At 46.3% G+C, this 26,708-nt stretch overlaps 2 protein-coding genes across 2 annotated transcripts; both read left to right on the top strand.

The window, feature by feature from the left end:
- Positions 1 to 215: 215 nt before the first annotated feature.
- On the top strand, positions 216 to 8,558 carry LOC115085769 (lymphocyte antigen 6E-like). Its single transcript, XM_029592153.1, has 3 exons — positions 216 to 724; positions 1,655 to 1,771; positions 6,199 to 8,558. The coding sequence occupies exons 1-3, from the start codon at positions 673 to 675 to the stop codon at positions 6,450 to 6,452; spliced, it is 423 nt and encodes a 140-aa protein (XP_029448013.1). The 5' UTR covers positions 216 to 672; the 3' UTR covers positions 6,453 to 8,558.
- An 813-nt stretch (positions 8,559 to 9,371) lies between these two features.
- On the top strand, positions 9,372 to 21,454 carry LOC115083408 (prostate stem cell antigen-like). Its single transcript, XM_029587213.1, has 3 exons — positions 9,372 to 9,494; positions 17,194 to 17,313; positions 21,249 to 21,454. Exons 1-3 carry the CDS (start codon positions 9,443 to 9,445, stop codon positions 21,452 to 21,454), a joined length of 378 nt encoding a protein of 125 aa, XP_029443073.1. The 5' UTR covers positions 9,372 to 9,442.
- The last annotated feature ends 5,254 nt before the right edge of the window (positions 21,455 to 26,708 follow it).

Here is a 26,708-nt window from a genome sequence, read left to right as displayed (position 1 = left end):
AAACTGCCTCTACCTGCCTCCGCATTTATCTCCGGGTTATTGCATGCACATTTTACAGTTAATATTCGTGTAAGACACCTGCACATGATGGGTAAAGAAAGCATGTGTTTTTCTGATTTACAAATACGCACGTGCACTGGAACATATGAACGTACTTTCGGGGTAGAAATACTCAGTATTTTATTAACACAGTTTTAAAATGCAAGCATAAATCTCTGCGGGCCCTCTTACTGTGCACATTTGTCGACTGAAAATTTGGCACCCTAGGAAAGTACTTGTGAACTTTTTAGCTGGCTGAAAAATCCAGTTTGGTTCAGCCTTCCTACCCGCGTCACTCCGTTCTTCCTGATTAAGCCTTTGAAAAGGTACCCCAATATGTATAAATAATTAACATCTGAACATGAGAGCAGGGCAATACAAGAAAGCCTAGCAGGCGAGTACACTCCAACGGGGCACAGGCTGAGCCTGGCACCATCAAGGGGCTCCACCCTTGGCAGCCAGAAGAACATGACTAATGCAAGGCAATTTTAATCAGAAATTTGGGAAAGTTTCGCTTCCTTATGGTTTAGATCACTCTCTGACAAATACAACCTGAGAGCATTTACTGAGACAGTATATAAAGTCCCATTAGTGGATCCTGCCTCTATTACGGGCTGAAGACATCGGCTGAAGATGAGGACCGTCCTGCTCTCCCTGCTGGCCGCCTCTCTCTGCCTGCACGCCGGTAAGCGGGACGCCAGGGCTGAAGTTTTTAAAAATTCTCTTTTCTGGTTTCGCTTTTACCCTTAACTGCTTCTGAAGCTGGCACAGGGTTTCTTCATTTAAACAGTGCTTCTGGGGTGGGGTTTGTTTTTTTTTAACTCTGAATTAATTCTTTGAAACGCGGCGATGATATAATATCGCCAGCTATAGTATGAAATAGAAACAAAACTGTTCCAGCAAATGTTCTCAGTGTTGTAAATAAATCGAAATAAGAATGACGAGTCTCGTTTGTAAGTCTTCAGCGAAGTCTTCCACCCTGCATGGCTGAAGGGGGATCTTGAGGCTCAGGGCTGGGGTAAGGAGACAGGTGGTGCTAGGTGGGCCAGAACATGCTTCATTAGAACATGCAGAACATGCTTCATTAGAACATGCAGAACATGCTTCATTAGAACATGCTTCATTAGAACATGCAGAACATGCTTCATTAGAACATGCTTCATTAGAATCTCGTCATTCTGCACTTTGCCGCGCTTCAGGCTCCCTCTCAGCCTCTGCTCCGGCTTTGAATATCAATATATATATTTTTATTTTTTTTTATTTTTTTTAAATTTGCCAGCCTACCCAAGAAGCTATTCACCTCGACCTCCACGCCAGCTACGCGCAAGGCAAACGGAGCAGTAAATTTGTAACTGAGGCGACATAAAGATATAACAAATTAAGAGTACAACCTTGTTTCACACTCAGCCTTGCGTCTATGTCCCTGTGTTCCAGGACCCATTTGGTCTGGCGTATTCACCCATCTTCCTCCCCTTTCTGCCTTCTCCTGCTGCCCTCCAGAATCTTCCCCGCGGCTTTACCTCAGTCAGTGTGGCTTGGCTCTGGAACACGAGCTAGGCCCGAAGGCCGAAATCAATATGGGACATTGTTACTAAGGTTACCTGTGTTCTTGCAGCTCACTCCCTGAAGTGTTACACATGCGTGGGGCAGCAAAGCAACAGCGACTGTTTGACAGAGGCGGTTTGCTCGTCGTCTGACGTCTACTGCTTGACCGCCGTTGTGCCGCCGCCGGGTAAGTTCCACCGCACCTCGCTGCATCGCGACACAGGCACAGCGCATGACTTACTGCACACGGTAGTTGCAATGCGGATATTCCTGACTACTTAATGATGCCCAGGCAAGAGATGGGATCAGCTGCTTAAAGCACAGAGCCAAGCGTTACGAGAACTCCATGAGACACAGAATGAAATGCCCTTTACCACTGATGCACTGAGGCCTCTCTCTGTGCCTCAGGAATGTTCACTGACTCTCCTTGTTATGCTTGGAAAGTCATTTTATCTCCTGGTAGCTCTTTTGGGCACCAAAAATATGCTGCCAGGCTGTGCACTCCAGGGGTGATATCAGATACACTTCTCAAAGGTTAAGTGGAATTGTTCTAGGAATCTGTTTATGCAATGTGCTCTGTGACTCCTAGGCTGCATGACTTCTGCACACTCCCAGGCCTATATTAAACAAACTGCTTTCTTCTTCTTGAATCTTCCTATCTGAACATTTCTTGGAGCTGTATGTGCCCTGGAGAGAGGACACGGAGGTTTGTCTGTGATTCAGCAGCTAAAAGGTGATAGGGCTGAGCATTTTGAGACCATAGGGATCTCTTCCCTGAGTCACGGCGGAAGAAGGAGCCAGGGTGGAGCGAAAACCTCTTGCATTGCAACAGCTTTTCTTTCTGTTGGTGTAAGGAAAGGGATCACATCCTGCAGAGATTCCGGGCTTTCCTAAATGGGACTTATAACGTGACCCAATTCCAGATCTCCTGTGACTTGCTAAATCTGTATCAGTGGACTAGAAAGAATTAAAATCATATAGAATATTACAGACAGTCTTGGAAGAAGGTGATTTGGATGAGGTGGCTGTCATGGAGACATGGTGCATGGAAAACCATGACTGGGATATAGTTATACCGGGCTACAATCTATTCAGGTAGGAAGAATGGGAGGAAGAGTGGCATTACATATACAAATTAATATTGAAGCAGCAGAATTGGAGGGTTTATGAGCTAAGGAGGCAGTGTAGGTTACTCTGGAAAGAGGGTGTGGAACATCTGTTTATATTGGTCTACAAAGACCTCCATTGCAAACAGAAGAAATAGATAGAGATTTATTGGAGGATATTCACAAAATTACTATGAAACGGGAGGCGCTAGTGCTGGGAGATTTCAATCTTCCAGATGTTGACTGGGACATCCCAACTGCAACATCTTTTAGAAGCAGGAAGATCCTGGATTCTCTGCAAGGAGAACTGTTCTGTCAATTGATAGCAGAACATCCATGGGAGAGGATGATACTGGACCTGGTGCTTACCAATGGGGAGAGTGGTTCTGATGTTGTAGATGATCATCTGGGATCCAGCGATCACCGGATGGTGTGGTTCAGTATTAGAACGCAGGAGATGAAGATGTGTGGGTAATTGCCAGGTTCTTGTGGCCTGGTTTTGGCCTCTGTTGGAAACAGGATGCTGGGCTTGATGGACCCTTGGTCTGACCCAGCATGGCAATTTCTTATGTTCTTATGTAAGATTCATTCATAGGCGAGGGTCCTAGATTTCAGGATACCTAACTTTGCTAAAATGTGGGAGCATCTCAAGGAGTCGTTAGCTGGAAGGGAAAATCTGGGGGAAGCAGAAGGGCAGTGGGGAAAAACTAAAAGGAGATATCACAAGGGCAACTCATCTTTTTTATTAGGAGAGTAAAGAAAGGAAAAAGGCTGCTATGGTTTTCTAAAGAAGTAGCTGAAAAGGTAAGGGAGAAAAGGTTAGTGTTGATAAACCACAAGAGATCACAGAAAGTGGAAGACAGGCGACAGTATCTGAAAAAGCTAAGAGAAGCTGAGAAACTAGTCAGGAATGCAAAACTTCAAATGAAAGAAAAATAGTAAATGTGATAAAACAGGGTGTCAAGACTCTTTTAGATGTGTTACTGATAGAAGGAAGTGCAAAAGTGGAATTATGAGGCTCAGAGGTGAAGGGGAGGAATAAGTAGAGGCTGATGAGGAAAAAGCAAAATTATATAACAAATATTTCTGTTCACTGTGGGAGGGCCAGGAGCAGACCACATAAAACAAACACAAATAAGATTGGAGGTGAGGGAAACCTCAATCGATTTTCAGAAAAGTGTGTTCGTGAGGAGCTCACTAAACCTATAGATAAGGTGATGGGAATGGATGGGATCTATTATATCCAAGGGTATTAAAGGTACTTACAGTAGCCCTGGCAGGTCTATGGCTTTTTCAATGCTTCTTTAGTTGGGAGTAGTTCCAGAGGACTGGAGCTGGGCGAATGTGGTTCCTATTCATAGAAGTGGAAGGTAGGAACTACAGGCTGGTTAGTCATAAGAAGATAAGAACACAGGAATTGCCATACTGGGTCAGACCAAGGGTCCGTCAAGCCCAGTATTCTATTTCCAACAGTGGCCAATCTAGGCCAGTCTCCCAAATCTGACCTCTGCAGTGAGCAAATTAATGCAATTTCTGGAATCTAATGGATTGCAAGATCTGAGGCAGGGTAGATCTTGTCAGACAAATCTGATCAATTTCTTTGATTGGGTGACCAGAGAGTTGGATCAAGGTTGAGCGTTAGATGTAGTGTACTTGGATTTTAGTAAGACATTTGACATGCATAGGAACATAAGAATATAAGAACATGCCATACTGGGTCAGACCAAGGGTCCATCAAGCCCAGCATCCTGTTTCCAACAGTGGCCAATCCAGGCCATAAGAACCTGGCAAGTACCCAAAAAACTAAGTCTATTCCATGTTACCGTTGCTAGTAATAGCAGTGGCTATTTTCTAAGTCAACTTAATTAATAGCAGGTAATGGACTTCTCCTCCAAGAACTTATCCAATCCTTTTTTAAACTCAGCTACACTAACTGCACTAACCACATCTTCTGGCAACAAATTCCAGAGTTTAATTGTGCGTTGAGTGAAAAAGAACTTTCTCCGATTAGTTTTAAATGTGCCACATGCTAACCTCATGGAGTGCCCCCAGGTCTTTAGTCTTTCTATGCTTCACATAGGTGACTTACAAATAAAATGAGCACCTTTGGTATGGGACCTAATGTGACTGGCTAGGTTAGAAACTGGCTCAGTGGGAGGCAACAGAGGGTAGTGGTAAATGGAGTTCACGTTGTGGAGAGATGCATTATTAGTGGTGTGCCTCAGGGATCGGTCCTTGGATCAATCCTTTTCAACATTTTTGATGATACCAAAGTCTGCACAAGGTAGACAGCAAGGAAGATGTGGAAATCATGAGAAGGGATCTAGCGAAGCTTGAGGAATGGTCTTCTAGGGGTCTAACAGCTATGATTTAATACTACAAAGTGCAGAGTTATGCATGTAGGCTGCAAAACCCCAAGGGAGAGGTACGGTATTAAGGGTGAAATTCTTCTAAACATGAAAGAGCACAATCTGGAGGTGACTGTATTTGATGATCTTAAGGTGGCCAAACAGGTGGACAAAATAACGGTAAAAGCCAGAAAGATGCTTGTTTGCATAGGGAGAGGATTGGTCAGCAGATAAAGGGAGGTGATACTGCCCCTGTATAGATCCCTGGTGAGACCTCCCTGGGAATACTGAGTACAAGTCTGGAGACCGCACCTTTAAAAGGATATAAACAGGATGGAGTCGGGCCAGAGAGTGGCTACTAAAATGGGCAGTGGTCTTCATTCTAAAGCATAGGGGGAGAGACCTAAACATTTACACCCTAAAGAAAGGCGAGATAGGGAATCATGATAGGGAATGTTTAAATATCTCAAAAGGTTTCCATGCACTGGAGGTGAGTCTCTTCCGTTGGAAAAGAGGCTATAGAAAGAGAGGTCATGGGATGAGGGTGAAAGGGGATAGACTGGGAGAAATCTTAGAAAATATATCTTTACAGAGAGGGTGGGGGGTGCATGGAACGGCCTCCCGGTGGAGATGATGGAGACACAAAAGGTATCTGAATTTAAGAAAGCATGGGATAAACACAGGCAACTTCTGAGGGAGCGATGGGAATTGTAAAGCTAAACTATTTGGGCAGATGGACCGACTAGCTAGGCCATATGTTCTTTTTCTGCAGTCATGCTTCTATGTTTCTAGTGATAGGGAGGGAATTATTCTTCAAGGTCATTTCCCATGGACACAGAATGAGAAACACAGCTTTCTTGAATCCGACCCTCAGTGGCTAACTTTTAGAATTAGGCTGGTTAGGACCAAGACCAAGACTTTGAAAATCTTCTCCTACAGAATGAAATGGTTGCGTCAAGGTGGAAGAGCTAAGTTTAGGCGACCGTCCCTGTGTGCAGGAACAGAAGGTTTAAATCTAGTCTATGGCTCTGTTTTAGTCAATTAGATTTAAGGGAACATTTTCAGCCGCGATATAACCTCCTATCTTGCTGCTGTGCACCATTGTGAAAATTCATCCCCTTAATGCATTTTTTTTTCCTTTTAATTTTTTCTTGGTTCAGGATTCAACAATACCAGTGGTATCACTAAACAATGTGCTCCATCGTGCTCAACTATGGACACCGAATTCAACGGAGCAAAAGCTTCTGTTTCCTGCTGTCAGGCTGACCTGTGTAACCACCGTGGAGGGACAAACGGAACAATGAGCGGAGGAACGAACGGAACAATGACCGAAGGGACAAATGAAGCAACAAATCTGCACATCAGCTCCCTGGCCCTGGTCATCTCCGTGGGTTTCCTGGGCACTCTGCTCTGAGCAGGACTCTTAACCATGCGCGAGGAAGCCGAGGGGGCTGACCGGGCCTCGAGTTTCCTCTCATTCTGGGCCCGGCCAATAAACCTCTGCTAAATCAAACGCCACGCGTATTCACCTTCTTCACTCCAACAAACTTGACCTCTGGAGGTCTCTTCCTGTGCAGTAGCAGCAGGCAGCTACCTTGCATTTGCACTATCAGATATTCATACAGCCAAACTGAAATCATTCTTGACCATCTCAGTAGATAGCATTTATCCACATATTGTACTGTGAAAAAATATGAAAGGAAAAAGAATGTAAAATAATGGGTGTTGGTGCTGTGCTCAGGATTCGGCAACTCTTGGCACCGATTAAATCACAGTTTTTGCTCTGTATATTTCACAATTGAGCTCACGTGGTTTTTCCTACTAAAGTCATGTGCATTAATTGTCCAGCTTCTCAAGGACAGAAATCTTTCTGTGATGCAGCTGAAGAGGTCAATGTTCAGTGGTGCTTCAGGGAGGGGTCATTGGCAAAATGGCTTCCCCCAGAGACATGGGGTATTTGAAAATTGCCCAAAAACCTTCCCCCCTCCCCTCCCTGGTCAAAGTACCGGGATCAGTCACAGCACGGGGCACTTTTCAAGAGGCAAAAAAAGGAACAGGGGAGGGTTCGGTAAGGAGCGGGGAGAGAGCGTGCACAGGGATTTTATTTTGAAAGCCCCCACTGGGACGTTTGCACCTGCTTTCCCCGTCTGGATATCACTTTACGGGAAATCCTACTCACATCGGCCATTGCTCATGGCTTAGCTGTGAACCAAAGAAAAGGTTGAGAATTCAGAAAAGCTTCTCCAAACCCCAGTCTCCAATATACTAATTCCTTACTGTATAATAAGGCCAAGAAGCTTCAGCTTCTTCACCAGCTTCAGTATAACCATTGAGATTATTTTTGTACCCTACGTGCGCGAGCAAACATGCATGTGTAGGGGGCATGCGCACTCGTGCTCACGTATGTTGTATTGTGTGCGCCAATGCGTGCGCACAATGTAAAATACTCGCAGATCTACCCTACAGCATTCACGTCCATTTAAAAGAGACGCAGAATATATTTTCAACATAGCCGAATAAGTTTCAAAAAGTGCTACTTATCTGCCTAAATAGCGCTTTTTAAGTCTTATAAGTGAGGTAGCCAGATAAGTAACATTTGAAGATTTATCCGCCTATGATATTTAGGCGGATAAGTAGCACTTTGTAAGATTTATGCGGATAAATGGCAGCAAAGCTGCTACTTAGCTGGATAAGTCAACATTTATCCGGACAAGCGATGGAAATTGTTTTATTTGAGTATTTTGATGTGAAATTTAAAAAAATCGAGCCAAGCACATTTTACATGCCTAGATTACACACGTATTACCCTCCCCCTCCCCCAGTCAGCTTCCTTGCAGGTTACTCCTGAAATTTTGTAACCTTCCTGCGACAAGCTAATTACCAGTTTTACCGATTACCCCACCAGTTTGCCCAGTCCATATGCAGATCATCAAGCTCCCCCCCAGGTTCTTTTTCCTGAACTCCTCCCAGTTTACCCGCACCCTCACCCCATCCGTATCTGGCAGTAAAGACCTTTTTTTCTCAGTCACCACCAGATACTTAGCAGGTGTTAAATATGCGCGAGCGACAGACTGAACCCGCGTCGCTTTGGGAAAGCGCGTGACGGCCCTGCCCGGGACTGGCCTTGGACTGCCCCCTTCCTTCGCCCACACGGTTTAACGCTCGCGACTGCTTCCTCACGCGCGTACGTTTGGGTTTAGGAAATAGCGTGTACACGAGCCCATGCCTAATTGCTAATTTTACACGTGCCGCGTGCTGAAAACTCACCTTTAACTGCTTGTGAACGCGGGAAATTTCCTTGCTGCTCAGATCTGTGCAGCCCGCTTATTTCTCCTCGGTTTATTTGTATGAGAAGGAAGGGTGTGGGGGGATTGGATTGGGTCATTTGATTCTTAGCTTCCTCTTGACGACTGCATTGACTGTTTTACATTCTGTTTATGAACGAAATGGACTATTTATTTTCAATGAAGCTGTGCGCTGAAGTGTTTACTGAAGAAAATAAAAAGATTTAAACATGAAACCTCTGCCTGTATCTCAGTTGCCTTGCTCTGTGGGCTCCCCCATCCCCTCACCTCCCTCACCCATTTTGCCCTCGGTTGACAGCGCATGATATTTACCCCACGAAGGGGCCTCCTCCATGCTTACCAGCGGGGCATCCCTTTGAAATTTGCCCCCAAGGGGACCAGATACCTCCATGTCTGTTGGAATAGGCTTCGCCAGACCTGGTTTCACTCCTTTGCACGCATGGAGAGATAATCCTGCTTCCTTTAGGGAAATCGAAGCTACATTCATTACTGTAACCACCCAGGATTGGACTCATCTGACCCTTCTCTTGGTGCCCGACAAATACAATAACTATCTGACAACATTTTATTTATTTATTTAGCATTTTTATATACCGACTTTCCAGTAACAAAATTATTGATCAATTCGGTTCACATTCTAAACAATAACATTGACAAGTAAATGTCTTACAATGAACAGGTTGAAATAACTTGGATTAAGATATATGGGGTTAATAACATAATTAAAAGCTACGGTGCCTAATGTAGGCTAGATAGACAGTTGATAGGTATAAGGTTGGGTTTTAATATTAGACTGCAAAACAACATATCAAGGAGATCTAGAAAGGATTCAATCCCATGGGTAGGCGCGATCTCCTCTATCACTGTTCCCTCTCTTCACCTTTTCCCTGAATGACTCATCAACGCAATAAGTGCATATTAATTGCTGCAATAAATGAGGCCATAGTTTTGTTGCGTAACCTCAGTGCTGATATTGGAGTACAAGGGTACTGGGGCAGCTTCATTTCCTGGTAGGTAACAGACAAAGAAAGCATCTACCAAGAGGCTCTACCACTGGACCCGTCCCTGCCCCCCTGTAGTCTGAAGGAATCGGCTGAAGATGAGGGCCTTCCTGCTCCCGCTGCTGGCTGTAGCTCTCTGCCTGCACACCGGTAAGTGAGATACAGGAGTTGAAGACTGTATTTTTTTTTTTTAAACGTGAAGATCAAGATCATTTGTTTAATTTCCCATTTCTACTGAAGCAAGCAAGCATGGCCTTCCACGTTGAAAGCGAACCTCCTTTAGTAACTATTAAGCGCATTGCATTCATTTATTTGAAAAACAGCAACGGTAATCCTGAGGACATCAGCCCTCTGCAGTAAATTTGAGGGCTCCAGAGACGGATATACTAATACAAAATCAGGGAGATGTCCGGCAAACACTGCAGCCCAATGCCGTCCGCATATCAGAGGGAGCAGGCCTGCTGTTTGCGTGTAGCCTCTAATCACGTGGCTAGATCACATGGGCCCCTCACTCTACCTGTGGTAGGACCGGAAGTGGCATGATTGTACCTTAAAACTTTGTTACAAAGTCAGTCTTCCTAGGATGAGCACTAGGCATCTCTTCACCGGTAGTGCATTATGGCACCCTATGGGGCTACGTCCAGGGAGGAGGGGGGGGGGCCTCATAAGTGAATTTGATCTTTTGTGCGAGCTAAGGTATGCGTGTAGATTAGGGGAGAACCATGGGGGAGACTGCACTTCAATTAGTCTTCAGGAGAAGCCCATGGAGGATCACAGCTAAAGAGACAACTGTGGCTGTTTCCCTAATATCCAGCCTCCCTCAGCTCCCTATGTGGCGTGCCAGAAAGACCCAGCTACATGAGTGCCTGCGTTTCTATTAGGACTTCCGATGGCCCTACCCAAATCCCCAGCTTCATCCGACACCCAGCCTCCCCCTCCTCTCCTCTTCCCTTAGCACCAAACTCTGCAACATCTAAACAGCTATCAACAAAACTACTGAGGCTGTTGCCCAAACATCCAGCCTTCTGGTTCCCCATGCTCTCGTTGGACAGTACCCGGCACCAATGGTCATTTTCTTAAAAAAAAAAAAAGTAGGGGGTTGGGCAAGGCTCAACCTTCCACTCCAGCTGCAATGGAAAAAAAAAAAAAAAGGAAGCAGGCTGGAAAAAAAAGTTCCAGGTCAACAACAAAAGGTTGGAGGTCGGTGATCTGACATGACCTGGCAGAAAATCACCTCTGCCTGGCATGGATCCGATTGATGTCTAGGGAGTTTAGCCTGCTGGTTACCATCTCAGCTACCACATGTCCTGCAGTATCATTAGGCTGTGCTTCTTTCCTCTGCCTATTTTTAAATATGGTATTTATCACCTCTCCCCTTGCTTTCGGTCCTGAGAGAGTGAAGGGATGGTTGTTTGCAATACTGCAACCTCCCAACCTGGATCCTACTATTGTCTTATCACATGACAGCAGACAAGGACCACTGCCCATACAGTCTGTCTACCTTCACTCCTGGGGCAGTATCCAGGGCCGAATTTAAGCATAGGCAATGTAGGCACGTGCCTTGGGCGCTGCTCTCTGATTTCCAGGGGGAGGAGAAGAAAGGAACCCCTTGCCCCAGGTCCTCTGTCTGTGGGTGCCATCACCTTAAATCCGGCCCTGGCCCTGCCACAGATCCCAGCCAATCTCCGACTTAACCCTCACCATTAGGGGCAATCTTTGTGTATCCCATGCTTTTAAAAAAATTTGTTTTGTCTCCACTACCTCCACTGGAAGTCTGTTCCATGCATCCCACACTGTTTCAGTAAAGAAGTATTTTCCGATGCTGCCTCTGAATCTAACCCCCACCACACACACATGCACTTCCTCAGGAGACTCATACCATGGCCTCTTTTCCTAGAGGAGTCTTTGCTCTGAGAAAAGGTTTGATTCTTGTGCCTGATTTATATCTTTCAGGTATTGCAAGGGCTGTATCATATTATCCCTTGCTTCTCCTCTCATCTCCTCTTTCTAGAATTGAAATAATTATTGAAATATTTCACTTTCTGTCTCTTAATGCATCTCACAAAATTCTTTGCTCCTTTTGTGTTCCGATGGATGCTAGAATTATCTTGACCTTAAACATCCGTATAATATCCCCTTAAGGGTTTCAAGGCCAAAGAGTTTTGTTTTCTTTTGGAGGGGAAGGGAGTTCTGACCTAATCTTGTTTCATTGAGGGGGAAAGCCTTTTATTTGGGGGGGGGAGTTGGATTTTGGATTCACTATTTCTCAAAATAAGAGTAACAAACAAAATCTGAATTTTGGTGGGTTTTTTTTGTTTCATTTGCAAATAAAATAAAATGAAATGAGGGTATTTCACTGTGTTTTCCATTTGTTTGTAGAATTAAGGGTGAAGAAAGAGTTGTCAATGATAACGTTTTAATGGACTACTTTAATGCATCTGTAATGATTTTTTGAGAGTTATCCTGTCTTGATCAGGTCAGTCTGAGTCTCAAAAGCTCATCTCAGATGTATTAAGTCAATCCAATAAAAATGTTTGCTTGTTGACCCTTAATTCAAAATTTCCAAGTGGACTAACATGGCAATTACAATTCTTTGCTGATTTCATTTACAAACAAATGCAAATCTATATCCCCTGGTACAAATGGTTATCTTGCCAGTAGTTGCTTAGGATTCAGTACAAATTCTGCTACAGATTTCTACAAATAGACTAATATCTGTTGCTCCACCTTGTGGACATGTCCAGTTTCCTCCGCATGACTTGTATGCCCCAGGGGTACTTTGTACTTGTGACACCCTCATGGGTAGGCCACTAGATGTCCCTAATTCCCCATAGATAGGACTAGGAATTGGCAGCTCCTCCCCTATGAGGTAGCTGAAGAGGTGGACCTGGCTGTAAGAGGGTCAAAGGGAATTTTGCAGGTGGCGTCGAGGAAAGTTTCTATGGGAGAGGAGCCCTAGAGTGGAGAGTCGTTTTCGCACTGGGGAGGCCTACAGCCTTTCCCAAATTCTTTTAGGAGAATAAAACCCATGCACATCCTGCCAGGTTAGGAGCTCCGTGAAAGGAAATAAAGCAGTTCCAGAGAGTTTGGACTGAGTCTGAAATATTTCAGCCTGGGCTCTGAGGAAGGTTACCCCGGGTTCAGTGGACAGGTCACCCCTTCCTGACAATACTCTGCGAGAACAAAGAAGGAGAAATCCCCCAACTACAAATCAAGGGAGCATTTTGGAAGACCCTTCCCAGGATCTTCAGGCAGGAGACAGGTGCAGGTCGGGGCATCCTGTGAGGACTGCGGGACCCAGCTAGGACTGGGGAAAACTCCCAGGGAACCGGTACCATTTGGTGCCGGCCAGGAGAAGGGGAGCCTCCCCAATCCCCAGTTCAAGGGAGTCAGGGCCCACCCTCGGAGCCAGGAAATCATCTCTTACACAGGGAGAGCGAAAGGATAATCCTTGCACAGACAATTATCGCGCTTGGAAATCGATTTGCCGTTTAACAGAATCAGTAAACTTTTCATTTGAACACCCCCCCCCCCATCCTGTGTTCAGTCTCCAATACCTATCACAAGCACCAACCCGAGGAGAGGTCACTTCCCTCACACCTGGGCCATAGCAGAGGCTCCTCCCCCCTCCCCCCTCCCCCCCCGGGGTCAATGGTAAGGAAAGGAAGCCCCCAAGAGACAATAAATTCTTTTGTGCACCCTCTGAGAGAGATGGCCCTCGGGAGAAAAGGGTCACATTCTGAAAGGCTTTCCAAGTTCATTTTCAAAAAGAAATCTCTCCCTTTGAAAATGCCGTGCAGGCACCTAACTACCCGCAGAGTTTGCAAGTGCCAGCTCCCTGCCGGTAAGCACATGCGGGGGGGGGGGGGTGGTAAAAATAAACTCCCTGTGCGTAGTGTGGCAGCAGAACCTCAGCAGAACCCCTTCCCCTCGTTCCGGGGGAGGAGCCATTTTGAAAAGGGCTTTCTCTGCAGGTAAGCACCAATTTAATCAGGGGAAAACCCCTGGAAGATTGCCCCCTCAGTTGAGTTTGTTCACAGATCTTGCCAAAAATGGAATTTAGTCAAATACACACAAAATGACGTGGTTCACAGAAAATTGTGAGTGACAAATGTTTGAACGGGAAAAGTGTGACCCGGTGACATTTATAACGAGGGACTCAATCTCGCTCCCTCGGGCCTCAGTCCTCTCTTCTCTCCTGCCCTCAGTCTCCGGCGCACCTGCGCCCTCTCCTCAAGTCGCAATAGAGGCGTGGATCCCGTATGGCATTAGGACTGTTGTGGCATGAAATGGGCGTGGGCTTGGTCCTCGGAAAACCATGAATAAACAATTTCAATGTAGTAAACCTCCCACACCAAGAGCAGCACTAACAACCCTACCTATGAAAAGGCAACACTGCAAATATTACACCAGGCTCTAAAACACCAATAAACCTCCTGTTTATAAAACAAAACAAGCCAAGCTGCCTAAAATACCTCTAAAATTAAAAAAACCCCCAAAAACATATATATATATATATATATATATATGCCTACCAATATTGTACAAAACCTTTTTAAACTACATAGGCCCCTTCTTCAGATGTCAGATCAAGGACATTCACATTTAAAGACAGGTCCTATATTATCTCAATAGCTCATATACAATATTTTTATATAGTACATAGATCAAATAAAAACTAATCACAGCCTACCAAGAATACACTTTATCTCAAGAGACAAGTCTGCCATATGAAAACAACATTAATTCCCATGACTCAAACAACTACAACCTTACCCAGGAAAGAGCAGTACTGCAACAGGCCCTAGAAGACCAATGTACCTCCTATTGAAAACAGAATAAGATAGACTGCTGTAGACCTCTACACAGAAACTATACACTAGCAGAATCCCTCGCCTCCATCACACATACAGAACACAGACCAAATACAGAATAAGAGACTAACAAACAACAAAATAAATAAATAAATAAATATCAATCATAAAAATAAAACAATATTAATAAAAATAAATATTTCAAAACAAATGATATATAGAACATTCAATAATTAAAAACTCATAAAAATGTTTATAAAATTTTCCAAATACCAATATAGTATTTCAAAACAGCAGACACATCAGACAACATCCAATAATGAAACTAATAACGATTAAAAAATCTCCAGCTCTCCATATCTGAGATGTTTCGATTTCTAGCCATTGAGATTGTTGTAGATTGAGGGAGGAGGGCTGCCCAAATGTATTCTGTCTCTCACCCACTCACACCCACCCACTCACAAGTAGGCTCTTCTCCACACACACAAACAAACATACACATCGGCTCTCACTCTCTCACAGACACACCAGCTGTCTCCCCCCCCCCCCACACACACACACACACACATACAGCCTCTCATACACACACACACACACACAGCCTCTCATACACACACACACACACACACACACACAGCCTCTCATACACACACACACACAGCCTCTCATACACACACACACACACACAGCCTCTCATACACACACACACACACACACACACACAGCCTCTCATACACACACACACACACACATACAGGACTTGGGCTTTTATTCAGCCGCCAGCGGGATGGGGGCCTGCTGGCAGCCGCTGGGTCATCCCTCTCTCTTCGGCCACCAGCGGAGATGAAGATCGCCGGTGGCCACTTCTTCTCCCTCTCTTTTAGGCTATTGTGGGATGGGCTCTGCGGCGGCCTTCCCAACCTCTCTTATCCTTTAGCCGCCAGCGGGATAAGATCCGCTGGCAGCCACCAGGTCCTCGCTCTCTATCCGGCCACGTGGTGGGGCTGGGGGCAGCAGGAATTGCATTTATGCAAACATCCTCTCCTGCTGCCTCTGGGGTCGATCTCATGGGAGGAGCTGCGAGACCGGCCCCGCCGCAGGAGATGATGTTCTGTTATACGCGACTCTCGCCGCCGGTGAGTGGGGGGGCAGGGAGGTGCGTCACCACCGAGCGAATCGGGCAGGGGTTTGGTTCATCCCTGACCGATCCAATGGGCTGGGGATTTCTCTGAATCTCTAGAAGGCACCGACCGCTCGACACTCGTGTCACAAGCGTCTGAAAATGACCTCTCAAGTGACAGAACGTGAGGGCGATCCACCGGTGTTCTCTGGCATTTGCCCGATAACTTATGCCTGCTGTTGCAAAATTACTTCCATTCTTCTAACAGTAGAAGTGGTTGCTTTATTCCTTTTTCCAGTTGTTTTTCACGTGGAGGGGAACAAAATCATGAAGATTCGATCCAAACAGGAAGATTACCTGTTCTAACCCTTTCTTGGTGGATGTCACATATCCTAAAGGGCCATAAAATAATTTATTAGATGTGACTAGCTCCTCTGCCTGTTCCCCAGCTCTTCTGTTCCCAAGGGGTGAAGGCTAACCTTCTTGGCCCAGACATGTTCTCCCGTGTGTGTGTGTGTGTGTTGCCATAGCTCTTTGGGGCAGGCACATTTACAAACCAGGCAGGACTCACTGGAGGGTTGTGCAAATTATAACTTACTGTTAATTCCATGTTCCTAGATTTACATGAGACAGATTTGAATTCTCTCTAATTCAATGCCCTATGCGATCTTTCCATGCATTGCACGTATTCACGCGTAAATCCGCATACATGTGTATGTTGCAAGGCAGAGAATCGCGATTTTTATAAAACATGCCTATGTCATACGCGCGGGTTATAAAATGCTAGCGTAGATCTGCTTGCGGCCACAGGCGCACATAGATGTGCCGTGTGCGTTTGCTGGAAAGTTATCCTCCCGGTGCACAGGTCCCAACAGACTCCGCCCCCTGGAACACTCTCCCTCCTATGCACATGAACGTGCGCGCATGCAGTGTGCACGTGAGCAGTTTTGTGCGCGTATCAGTCGTGCAGTTTTCTAATATCTGTAGGTAAAGCACTACTTTACCCACAGAAATCCCTTTGAGAACTACCCTCCTTGCGTTAATGAAATCATTAAAAGTCTATTCTCTCGTTTGCCAGCCGCTGCGGATGAATGAAGCCCCTGATCTTGTTTTTTGCTATTCTAGACCAACATGGCTGCTATCCCTCTGGAAGTTTCAGCTACTGTTAAGTTTCTCACCTGGCCTGGATGTGTGTCTATGGAATGAGATTTAAGGAGCTAAATATGCGTACCCCAGAGAAGAAAGAGAGGGGATATGCCAGAGACATTCAAGTTTCTCAAAAGTATGAGAATAGGGTAATAGAAAATAGGCTAAAAGGATATCCCGGATGCATCCCCAGAATACAGGACACCCCCTTGGTAGCAGCCATCTCAAACTTTACCATGTTGTGAAGGTCGACTTCCCCTCGTCCCTGACAGTCAGCTCAGCCACGGTGACCGCAGACCCACACATTCCCATGGACGGTAACGCGCCGAGGCCAACATCCACGACCGTGGGAGCCTCCTCCTCGATAAATATACCTCGAAATGCTCACCTTCTCCCAGTTTGCCACTGTTTGGCCTTCCGCACGCCTCTGCTCTGTGACTGGCAAATATTCCTATATTTACTGACCTTCCTGAATCGGGTGAATCGAGCCACCCCTTAACAGAGCAGAAAATGGGTGCTTTCAAAACAGAGACTGTAACTGAAGCGGCTACAGAGTTTTTCAGACTGAATCTTGTGTGTTGCATGTCCTTGTTTCATGCAAGTTATTATGATCAAGAGAAATTCAGTAAGGAATCTTAAAACTCCTCCCCTATGGCTTCGCCGTAGTCAGTGCGGATGACCATGGAACGAGGCACGTCGCCCTGATCTCTCAGATGCTCTTCTAAAAGACAAGTGAATATTGCTACTAAGGTGCCCTGTTTTCTTGCAGCTCACTCGCTGAAGTGTTACACGTGTGAGAAGCAGCATAACAACGGCCAGTGTTTGGTGGAGACTCCTTGCCTGCCCTCTCAGAGGGCCTGTTGGACCCTCGTGTCTACAACCACAAAGGGTAAGTTTCACTGTGCATCCCTTCATGACAGGGGTACAGCATATTTGGATTTGATTACACTCGCCTTGCAAAATCCAGACTCAGGGAGAGTTACTTTTCGGGTACCGGGAGGTTAAGTTTCCCCTGTCCCTGGAGGGATTGCAATCTACCTGAGGCAGTGGAGGGTGAAGAGGCTTGCTCAAGGTCACAAGGAGCACTGGCAGTAGCAGTGGGATTTGAGGCCTGGCTTTCCTGGTTCTCAGCACACCTCCTGGCCTGCTGAAGTAAACCCATCTGGGCCATGGGTAGAATGCACCCCCAAAGGATAACCAACAAAGGCGAGGTGCTGTTAATAATGGCCGTAAATCTTCCAGGTATAGTACCTGATTCACTTAAGGGTTTTTCCCATAGACACAACACGGGAGAAAAAGCCTTAATGAATTTGGCGCATAGGTCGGAGAGATTGCTCGCCAGTTGATGAATCAACGAGATGTAATCCTCTCACAAACATGTGAAATGATGCTCCTACCTACAGTGCTGCCCTGTGCCTTTAGCAGAAATGATCATTTTGTGACATCCTAACTTTTGAAGTTAGGCTCCTATATTGGCCAATTTTTTAATGTACAAGGGCTGAGACCCTAAATTTAGGTTCTTAAAAAAGTGGGTGACTACAGGGGCAAAGTTAGGGTAGGGAGACAAAGAGGTCAATATTCAAAGCAATTTAGATGGATAGTTGGTGTGATATCTGTCTAAATGGCTAGCTTTGAATATTCCCCTTTGTTTTCGGCTAAAATTTAGCCAGATAAGTTTTTATCCAACTTAGATGTAGCTGAATAAGATTGGGATGTGTTAGGTGTCATAAGAATATAGCCAGTTAAGGGGTGAGTATGGGAAAGGGAAAAAATTGCTTATGAGCCTACTGGCCGTAACACGAATGCCCTCCTCTCTCCCGCTCCTCCCTCCCACGCGATGTCCAAATGCTTGGGCCTGCTGGGCCGAGCCTGCAGCACCCTCAAAATCTCCCCTCCATCTGATGTGAAAATATACTTACCGCAGGCGGTCCCTGTCGAAATCTACAAAGAATTACAAGCTCCAGGCCCCCCTGACCTTTCTCCCACACAAATCCATACCCTGCCACCCTCCCTGTACCTAAATTGTACTTTATTCTTCACCCGGATGGCGGTAGCAGCTTGCCACGACCCGGGCCTGGTGCGTCTATGTCGGAAGGGGCACACTTCCTGCTTGGCTCTCGAAAGGCCTCGCTAGAAGTCTGCTCTTCCAGCATAGGTTGCTTAGCAACCCCCGAAGCACCGGGCCCGGGTCACGGAAGGCCGCCACCGCCATCCGGGCGAAGAATAAAGAACATTTGGATACCGGAAGGGTAGGGGTTTGGGGGGGGGGGGGGAGATCGGGGGCCCTGGACCTTATAATTCTTTGTAAATTTCAGTGGGAACTGGGAGCAGCAGGAGGGTGGGAGCCTGGGACCGGTTGCAACGATTATGTTTTCATCTCAGATGGAGGGGAGGTTTTGGGGATGCTGCAGGCTCGGAGCAGCAGAGCTGAGCATTTGGACATTGGGGGGGAGGAAGGGGCGGGGAGTGGTGTCAAAATGAATGGGAGCCTGCCTGGGGTCTGCGTGTCTGTGTATGTGAGAATGACTGGGAGCTTGCCTGGGTGTGTGTGTTTGTGTGTATGTGAAGGAGCCAGTGAGAGTGAGAGCATGAGTGTGTATGAGAAAATCCAGGGGAGTAAGAGTTTGTGTGGGGGGTGTGTGTGGAGGGGGGAGAGAGTGTCTTAGAGCCTGAGAGTGTGTCAGTGTCTGTGAGAGTGAGAGGTTATGGTGGGTATAAGAGCATGAATGTGTATGTATGTGACAGTGTATGTGTGAGAGAGAATGGACATGCGAGTCTGTGTGAGAGAGAGAGGATAACCTCCTAATCCTGGACAATATCAGGGTGACTGGAAATCAAGAGCTCCCACAGAAGGGGACAGCAGGGGCTTTTTTAAATCCTTATTAGTTTTAATTATTGGGTGTTATTTGATATATGTGCTATTGTGAAATATTTTATTGGTGTTTGGTGTTTGAAATATGGTATTTTATTGGTGTTTGTAAAAAATGTATATGATTTTAATTAATAGAAATTCTATTTATCAGTAGTTTTAAAATATTCTTTTACTATTTTTTTACTACTGTTTTACTATTATAACTGATGCTTTATGTTTCTTGATTTTATTTGTTTTATGAGGAATGGTGGTTCTGTTTTTCCATTGTTAATACACAGAATCTGGCTTCTTGGGGTTTCCATTTCAGTTTTTTCTAATTTGTGCTCCTTTATTTTGTATTCTGTATTTGGTGAGGGTCTGTCTCTGCTCTGTGTGTGTGACCATGATGAGAGATTCTGCTAGCATAGGGATCTATAGCAATCGGGTTTGTTTTGTTTCCTCAGTAGGTGGTGTATTGGTATTCTAGGACCCAATATAATATTTACCCTTGCTTTTTCACAGGTTGGGTTATTGTTGTTTGAGTCCTTGGTGTTATTACTGTTGTGTTACAATGGGATTGCAGTATAGATTTTGAGTGTCCTTTTTGTGAGGCTTTGTGTTAGTTCATAATGTGCCTGGCAGTGGAAGGTGTTTGTGCTGCTGTTACTGTGAGGTGACACCAGAATCTGAAAATATCTTTTAGTATGATGAGCTGTAAGGGAAACATCCAAGCTCCATTGTTTGGGGGAATTTCAGTGGATGCACAGAGTTACAGAACTGGAGGTGCAGGATTTATATTGACATTCTGTTCCTTCCTATAAATTCCAGACTTCACTCTCATAGCCATATATAATTAGTTGAATGAGGCTATCAAATAATTTTACAGTGTGAAACTGGTTAGCTTTTTAATATTACGCAGAAGGCCCTTTGGACTTTTTTATTAACACCAAATATTCAAAAGCTGTGTTCATCCCATCAAGCTCATATATCTCATTAAAGAGTTAAATTGAATAACACAATAACTTTGTTTTATTATTGTTATTCATAAATTAGAACAATAACATTAATCTTGGAATATTATATATTTTTAATATAAATGAGAGGTTTTCACAAGATAGGTTGTGTCGTGAAACATTTTATTTATGTATATATTTAAGGAAACATACATAAATTGTCGAAATACATTTTGTTCGTTTAACCTTTAACCTCTGGTTTGCTAGGAGACTGAATTACTGTGTCCCGAAATTATGTTTGTCTAAAAAGTGTGTCACCAACATGAAAAGTTTGGAAAGCTCTGCTCTTATAAACATATGTATTGTTTACAAAAACAGACCCAGGCTCAGCTCAGGTAAAAGTGCCTAACTCGGCTCTGCAGAAGAGAGAGACATTCTGGGAGGCAGGGCTGGGACTTAGTTACATATTTTTTATTTTGAAAAAGTAGGCACATAAATTGCCTTGCACACGGTATACACTCCACCCTCCGGGCTGTTTTGAGAATTACCCCTCCCAGAGGACAATGTTCAGAGCCCTTCCCCTGGGCAGTAGACTGTGGATATTTTCCTGGGTGAAATGGCGTGGCAGCAAGAAACGGCTTCATGCCGCCAGCTGGCTAAAAGCATGGGCATCGGTCCATAGCGCACACACCTCTAACCAGCTGGAGGGGAGGTGTTCCTGGGGGACGTGCCTGGGGAGGGACGGGGAAAAACAGCGGGTGGAGATTGGCATTTCAATTCTAAGGACTGCTACAACCCACGAATAATCCGCCCGTGGATAGTGCAGCCGCAAAGCCCTTTGCAGCACGAGCAATTTTCAAAAGGAAGGTGCACGTGTGAGTTCCCTTTGGAAATTAGGCCCAAGGTTCCCGGATACAAATTACCCACGGACTTTACAGCTAGGCAGGCTGTCTGAAAACTGATATCCCCCATAATGTATTTCTTGTCATTCTTCCCTTTTTTTTTTTTTTGTTGCTTTAGTGTTCACCACTGAAACCACTATCTGGAAACGCTGTTCCTCATTGTGTGCCACAGGGGTTACCTCTTATAATGGAGTAAGAACTGTTGCTTCCTGTTGCTACGAGGACCTGTGTAATGTCAGCGGGGCAACGAGTGCGCGGATCAGCTCCCTGGCCCTGGCCGTCTCGGCGGGTTTCATCGTCTCCCTGCTGCGGGCCGGACTCTAACAATGCCTGCGAGGAAGAGGAGGGATGGATTGACCCCAAGCTTCCTCTCGATCTCTGCCTGGAAGATAAACCATGCTAAATCAAGTCCCCGCTGAATTTATCCACGAGGAGTCTCTTTAATCTCCTTCACTGCCACAAGCATGAGCTCTGAACCTCTCTTCCGGCCTGACATTAGCTTTTTATCTCTGTCTTGGAGGTATAATTTCAGATACTCAAATAGCCGAATCCAAATTGTCTCCTGATCCGTTCGTTATGATCTCAGGATATACAGTAGTATTTATCAACTTTGTGTACAGCAAAATAAAGGGAAACGTTAACTGATAGAGATAAGCTCAAGGTTCAGGAAATATTAGCATTTCTTCTATGATAGCTTTGGAACTACATATTTCATAAATAAAGCACATTGCTCCTACTAATGTAGTGTGCATCAATTTTATAGCAGCGTACATGAACTTACGGGCTGTTACACATCTAAGTTATACCATAGGTGCCAACTCTCCTGTGGATCAGGAGCTGAGAGCTCAGTGCTGCAGGGCCTACAAGAAATCTTTCTGTCCCCACTGCTACTGTTCCTGCCTCCCCTACAGCCTATTGGCTGGCCTTGGAAGGTCTGACCAATGGGCTGCATGGGGACCAGAGAGCCGCAACAGGGTAAGATAGACCGGCTTCCTATCTTTACTCTATCCCAGGGCTTCCCAATCTCGTCCTGGGGACCCCCCCAGCCAGTCGGGTTTTCAGGATACCCACAATGAATATGCATGAGAGAACATTTGCATGCGCTGCCTGCATAACATGCAAATTTTCACTCATGCATATTCACTGTGGGTATCCTGAAAACCCAACTGGCTGGGGGTCCCCCCAGGTGGATGGGGAGGGTTACTGATAAGATGGACTGAGAGAGGGTAGAGGACCTCCTCCGAGAAGGTCTAAGACACCTGCTGGGAGATGGGGAGTGGAGGAGTGGAAGGAAAGCCGGCCAGTAAATGGGAAGATTGTTTGTAAAGGGGGCAGGGAGAGAGAGAGAATAGTGTTGTGAGGGTCTAAGAAAGGCAAGGAAAGAAGGAATTCTGGCTGGAGAGATGGAAAATGTGAGGGGAAGAAAGGCTGGAGAGAGGGGATGATAATGGAAGCCATAGGAGAGGAGTAGGCACGTACGTGAAGGTGAGAGGCTAGGAGAGGAGCTGGGAGAGAGGACATGGGCTATGAGAAGGGAAGGAAGCTGAGAGAAGGGAGAAGGGGCTATGGGTGTGACAAGAAGAGGGGTTGGGGTTGGGGGTATGGATAGGCAGAGGGAGTTTTAAGAGGGAGAGGACTAGGAAAGGAGAGGGGAGGGGTCCGATAGGGGAGGTAAATCAAGAGCAAGGTTGTGAGAAGTTACTAAAGAATCATAGTAGAGGGAAGAGACATGAAGGGATGAGGATAGGGATGGAAGTGGCAGGAGAGGGAGAGGCTGGGAGGAGGTGAGAGCTGCGGAAAGACAGCTGGTGGTGGATGGAAAGAGATGTACGCATGGAGGAAAAATAACAGAAAAGACAAAATGAGAGGAAGACCAGAAAATAAATTTAAAAGAAAAATCAAGAGCAAGTAGATGCAATAAAATTTGCAATAAATTTGCGTAGAAAGTGGGCGCTGAACAGTCAGCGCCTGCTTTCTTAACGTTCCCCAGGCAGGCGTTAATTGCCTAGCGCTAAATGTGCTGCCTAGACCCGCATTTTTATATTTTTTTTTGCATCGGGAGGGAATGCTAATAGCCTCAGTCACGTGCATTTGCATGTGATTAGCGCTATTAGACTCACTCCGCCTCGGGACGCGCATTGAATATGCGCTAATCCCCTTATTGCATTAGGGGATTTATTAGCGCCTATCCAACCCACGTCCGACTGCAGGTTATGCAGTGCAACGGCCCCAAAGGTTGGAAAATGGCTTGGTGAAGATTTTCTGTGCCAGCTGGAATGGACCAAGAGTGGGGAACAGGTGTTATTTGTCCTTTTATTCCAGCCCTGCAGTCATCGACGTATATAAGGTATCTTACTGAAAGGCTGGGGGTGTGGTGGCTTGCAATGTCATGGCTGAAAATCTCTCTCTTAAATATTGCTCCTCCCCCCCCCCCCCCCCCCAGCAGTTCCAGTAACGAGAGGGTCAGGATCTGAATCGAGAGGAATGAACGGCAACAGCATCCCCCTCGTTCACATTATTAAGATTAATCTGTTCCCCCTGTTCTATCCCACAGAATGCATCGGTTTTATCTCTGGGGTTTCCAGGCTGAGGGGGGTGATGCCACCCCCTCAGCCTGGGTGGCCCAGGGATCCGGGCACGCAGGTGTGGACTCTGCAGGCCCGGGAAGCTGTGAGTGCCAGGGAGACGAGCTGCGGGGGGGGGGGGGGGGGAGGGGGACGGCAGGAGCAGTGCTAGAAGAAAGAGAGGTGTCTGGGATCAGGGAGGGCAGAGCAGGGAAGTCATCCAAGCCCGTGGAGGGGGGTGGAATCGCTAACCCAGAGCTGAGCTGACGGGAATAATCCATGATGGGGAACCTAACGTTGCTAAGGAGGGGGTTACGGGTGGGGACCGAGAAGAGATCAGGTGAACCAAGCCTGCAGAGGAGAGAAGATGGCTCAGGAGGGGTAAAGGAGGAACCTCCTGTGGATATGAGGTTGGAAAGAGGGCCTGGGAGGGGAATAGAGAAGGAAAAATGAAAGGGAAATGGGGGGCAGAGCAGACTGGGGGGGAGGGTGCAGGAAGTGGAGCAGGCAGAGGGGTATTAAACTCCCTGCCCCCAAATATAAAAAGCAAGGATACTCATGCAGGAGAAGGAGGAGAATTTAGAAAATGCGGACAGTAAGCAGGGGAGGGGGGAGGGAACGAGGATAAGATGGGGAGAGGAGGGAGAATAGATTAGGAGAATGTGGGAGGAATGGGGAGGTTAAGAGGGACTGACAGGGACATGTGAGGTTGGTGGGGAGACTGTGGTGTGGATAAGCTCTGGAGGGCGAGGGGAGCCTGGCGGGGAAGAGCCGGTGTTGGGGGTCAGAACGACTGAAGGGACTCTGAGTGCTTCCCTAGCTTTTTGTTTTGGTCACAGGAGCCTTCCCCAGGTCCACATTACCTGCTCCTCTCTGGACATTGAAATACAGGCTGGTCCCGTAGTCACACTCACGACCCTCTGTGTCCTGCTTTTTGCTTAGGGGGAGGACTATAATTTGTGTTGAGTTCAGCAACCCCAACCATGTTCACAAGTTAGCTTGTGTAAAAATTAACCCACAAAAACGACACCATACAATTACCACACCTTCTACTTCGTGTGGGGAAATTTGCATGCACATTAATGCCAAGCCCACCCAGACCCCCATTCTTCGGAGTGCCTTTCCCCGTTGCACTTAAATTCGCGTGCATCCAGAGTGCATGCATGTAACTTTATGCACACGGCCGGGCCATTTCTGCGAGGAAAGCACTGGTTTATCTGCAGAAGTCCCCTTTGAAAATTAGTGCATGAAACCCAATTTTATGCGCGGATATGGCAGTACTGAATTAGCCCTGGGCTCAGTTTGCAGAAAACGTCAAGCGTAGTCTGGTTTCACATGTACTTTTATGTTAACTGCAGAGAGGTGTTCCGGCTGGCGGAGTTGGGACAAACACACATACTTTTCCATTTGAAAAAAGTTGCAGTACGCATCAACTCAAAGAAGTTGGAGGAGGTGAAACTTTGTGTGCTGTCGTGGGTGCATGCACTCGGACAAATACACAAGTATTTTCAAAGTCAGCTTACACACGCTGGGGTAGATTTACAAACACGGCGCGTTCGTGTACTTTTGTTGGCGCTCCAGGCGCAAACAAAAGTACGCGGGATTTTAGCGGATACGCGCGTAGCCGCGCGTATCCGCTAAAATCCGGGATCGGCGCGCGCAAGGCTATCGATTCCGTATAGCCGGCGCGCGCCGAGCCGCGCAGCCTACCTCCGTTCCCTCCGAGGCCGCTCCGAAATCGGAGCGGCCTCGAAGGGAACTTTCTTTTGCCCTCCCCTCACCTTCCCCTACCTAACCCACCCGCCCGGCCCTGTCTAAACCCCACCCCTTACCTTTGTCGGGGGATTTACGCCTCCCGGAGGGAGACGTAAATCCCCGCGCGCCAGCGGGCCGCTAGCGCGCCGGGACACAACCTGGGGGCGGGTCCGGAGGGCACGGCCACGCCCCCGGATGGCCCCGGGCCGTAACCACGCCCCCGGGCCCGCCCCTAAAACGCTACGTCCCGCCCCGAAAACGCCGCGCGGATCGGGCCCGCCCCCTCGACACGCCCCCCTCGGACAACCCCGGGACTTACGCGAGTCCCGGGGTCTGCGTGCACCGGTAGGCCTATTGAACATAGGCGCACCGGCGCGCAGGGCCCTGCTCGCGTAAATCCGGGCGGATTTACGCGAGCAGGGCTCTTAAAATCCGCCCCATTAAGTTCACTTTGAAAATACTTGATACAAGCTTGCGTGTACACTCAGGCAAAGCCACTATTTGGGCTGATATAAAATTACTCTCTAACAGGTGAATTTCAAACATCGTGCATGTAAAAATTAGCACTTGCACGCATAAAATTGCGCAACCATGAAAACGTGCTATTTTCAAAACTGAAATTTACATGTGTAAGGGTCTCTAATTTTGCATATGTAAGAAAGGGGCAGCCCAGGGTATTCTGGAGCGGGGCCAAATAAGTTGCTATTTTAAAACCTGTCAAAGTTACTTCTGCTCAATATCTGGTGTAAGGGATCGTAAACATCATTAAAGTGGAAAAAATGACTGGGTAGAGGGTCTGGGTGCAATGGGGGGACTTCAGGCAAAACAGCCAAGAGGGTCTTCATGAGCTACAGATGGACTGGGTGAGCCGGTAGACTAAAAGGTAAAAGGATTATTTAATTGCTATGCATGTTATAAAATACCCTGATTTATGTGTGTAAAAGCGTCAAATTAATGTAATAGAAATCAATACATGCATCCTTGTAAAACTGGAAGTACAAATATGTGGGTATATGAGTTATGCACACTTAGCTGGCTAATTTCCAACTTATTTTGCTAAATAGTGGCACTTATCTGGCTATATTCTTCTATCATCCTCTTCTTCTACTCCCAGTTAGAACCATCCTTGTTTTATTGTAACTGCTTTTTCTGCGCACTTGTTATAATTTGTTATATTTTGTAAATGTATACTCATGTTATAGTTAAGTACGTTTATAATTTATTGATCACCCCTTGTTTTATGTAAACCGACATGATAC

Source organism: Rhinatrema bivittatum, chromosome 2 (assembly GCF_901001135.1).
Source record: "Rhinatrema bivittatum chromosome 2, aRhiBiv1.1, whole genome shotgun sequence".
Lineage (NCBI taxonomy): Eukaryota > Metazoa > Chordata > Amphibia > Gymnophiona > Rhinatrematidae > Rhinatrema > Rhinatrema bivittatum.
This window is presented reverse-complemented; position numbering and strand designations above follow the sequence as displayed.

What these genes read in the sequence shown, in the direction of transcription:
- LOC115085769 (XM_029592153.1), top strand. Translation starts at nt 673, where the DNA reads ATGAGGACCGTCCTGCTCTCCCTGCTGGCCGCCTCTCTCTGCCTGCAC. An exon ending in CTCTCTCTGCCTGCACGCCG is followed by an intron (nt 725 to 1,654) that starts GTAAGCGGGACG and finishes GTGTTCTTGCAG; the next exon opens with CTCACTCCCTGAAGTGTTAC. An exon ending in CGCCGTTGTGCCGCCGCCGG is followed by an intron (nt 1,772 to 6,198) that starts GTAAGTTCCACC and finishes TTCTTGGTTCAG; the next exon opens with GATTCAACAATACCAGTGGT.
- LOC115083408 (XM_029587213.1), top strand. Translation starts at nt 9,443, where the DNA reads ATGAGGGCCTTCCTGCTCCCGCTGCTGGCTGTAGCTCTCTGCCTGCAC. An exon ending in AGCTCTCTGCCTGCACACCG is followed by an intron (nt 9,495 to 17,193) that starts GTAAGTGAGATA and finishes GTTTTCTTGCAG; the next exon opens with CTCACTCGCTGAAGTGTTAC. An exon ending in CGTGTCTACAACCACAAAGG is followed by an intron (nt 17,314 to 21,248) that starts GTAAGTTTCACT and finishes TTGTTGCTTTAG; the next exon opens with TGTTCACCACTGAAACCACT.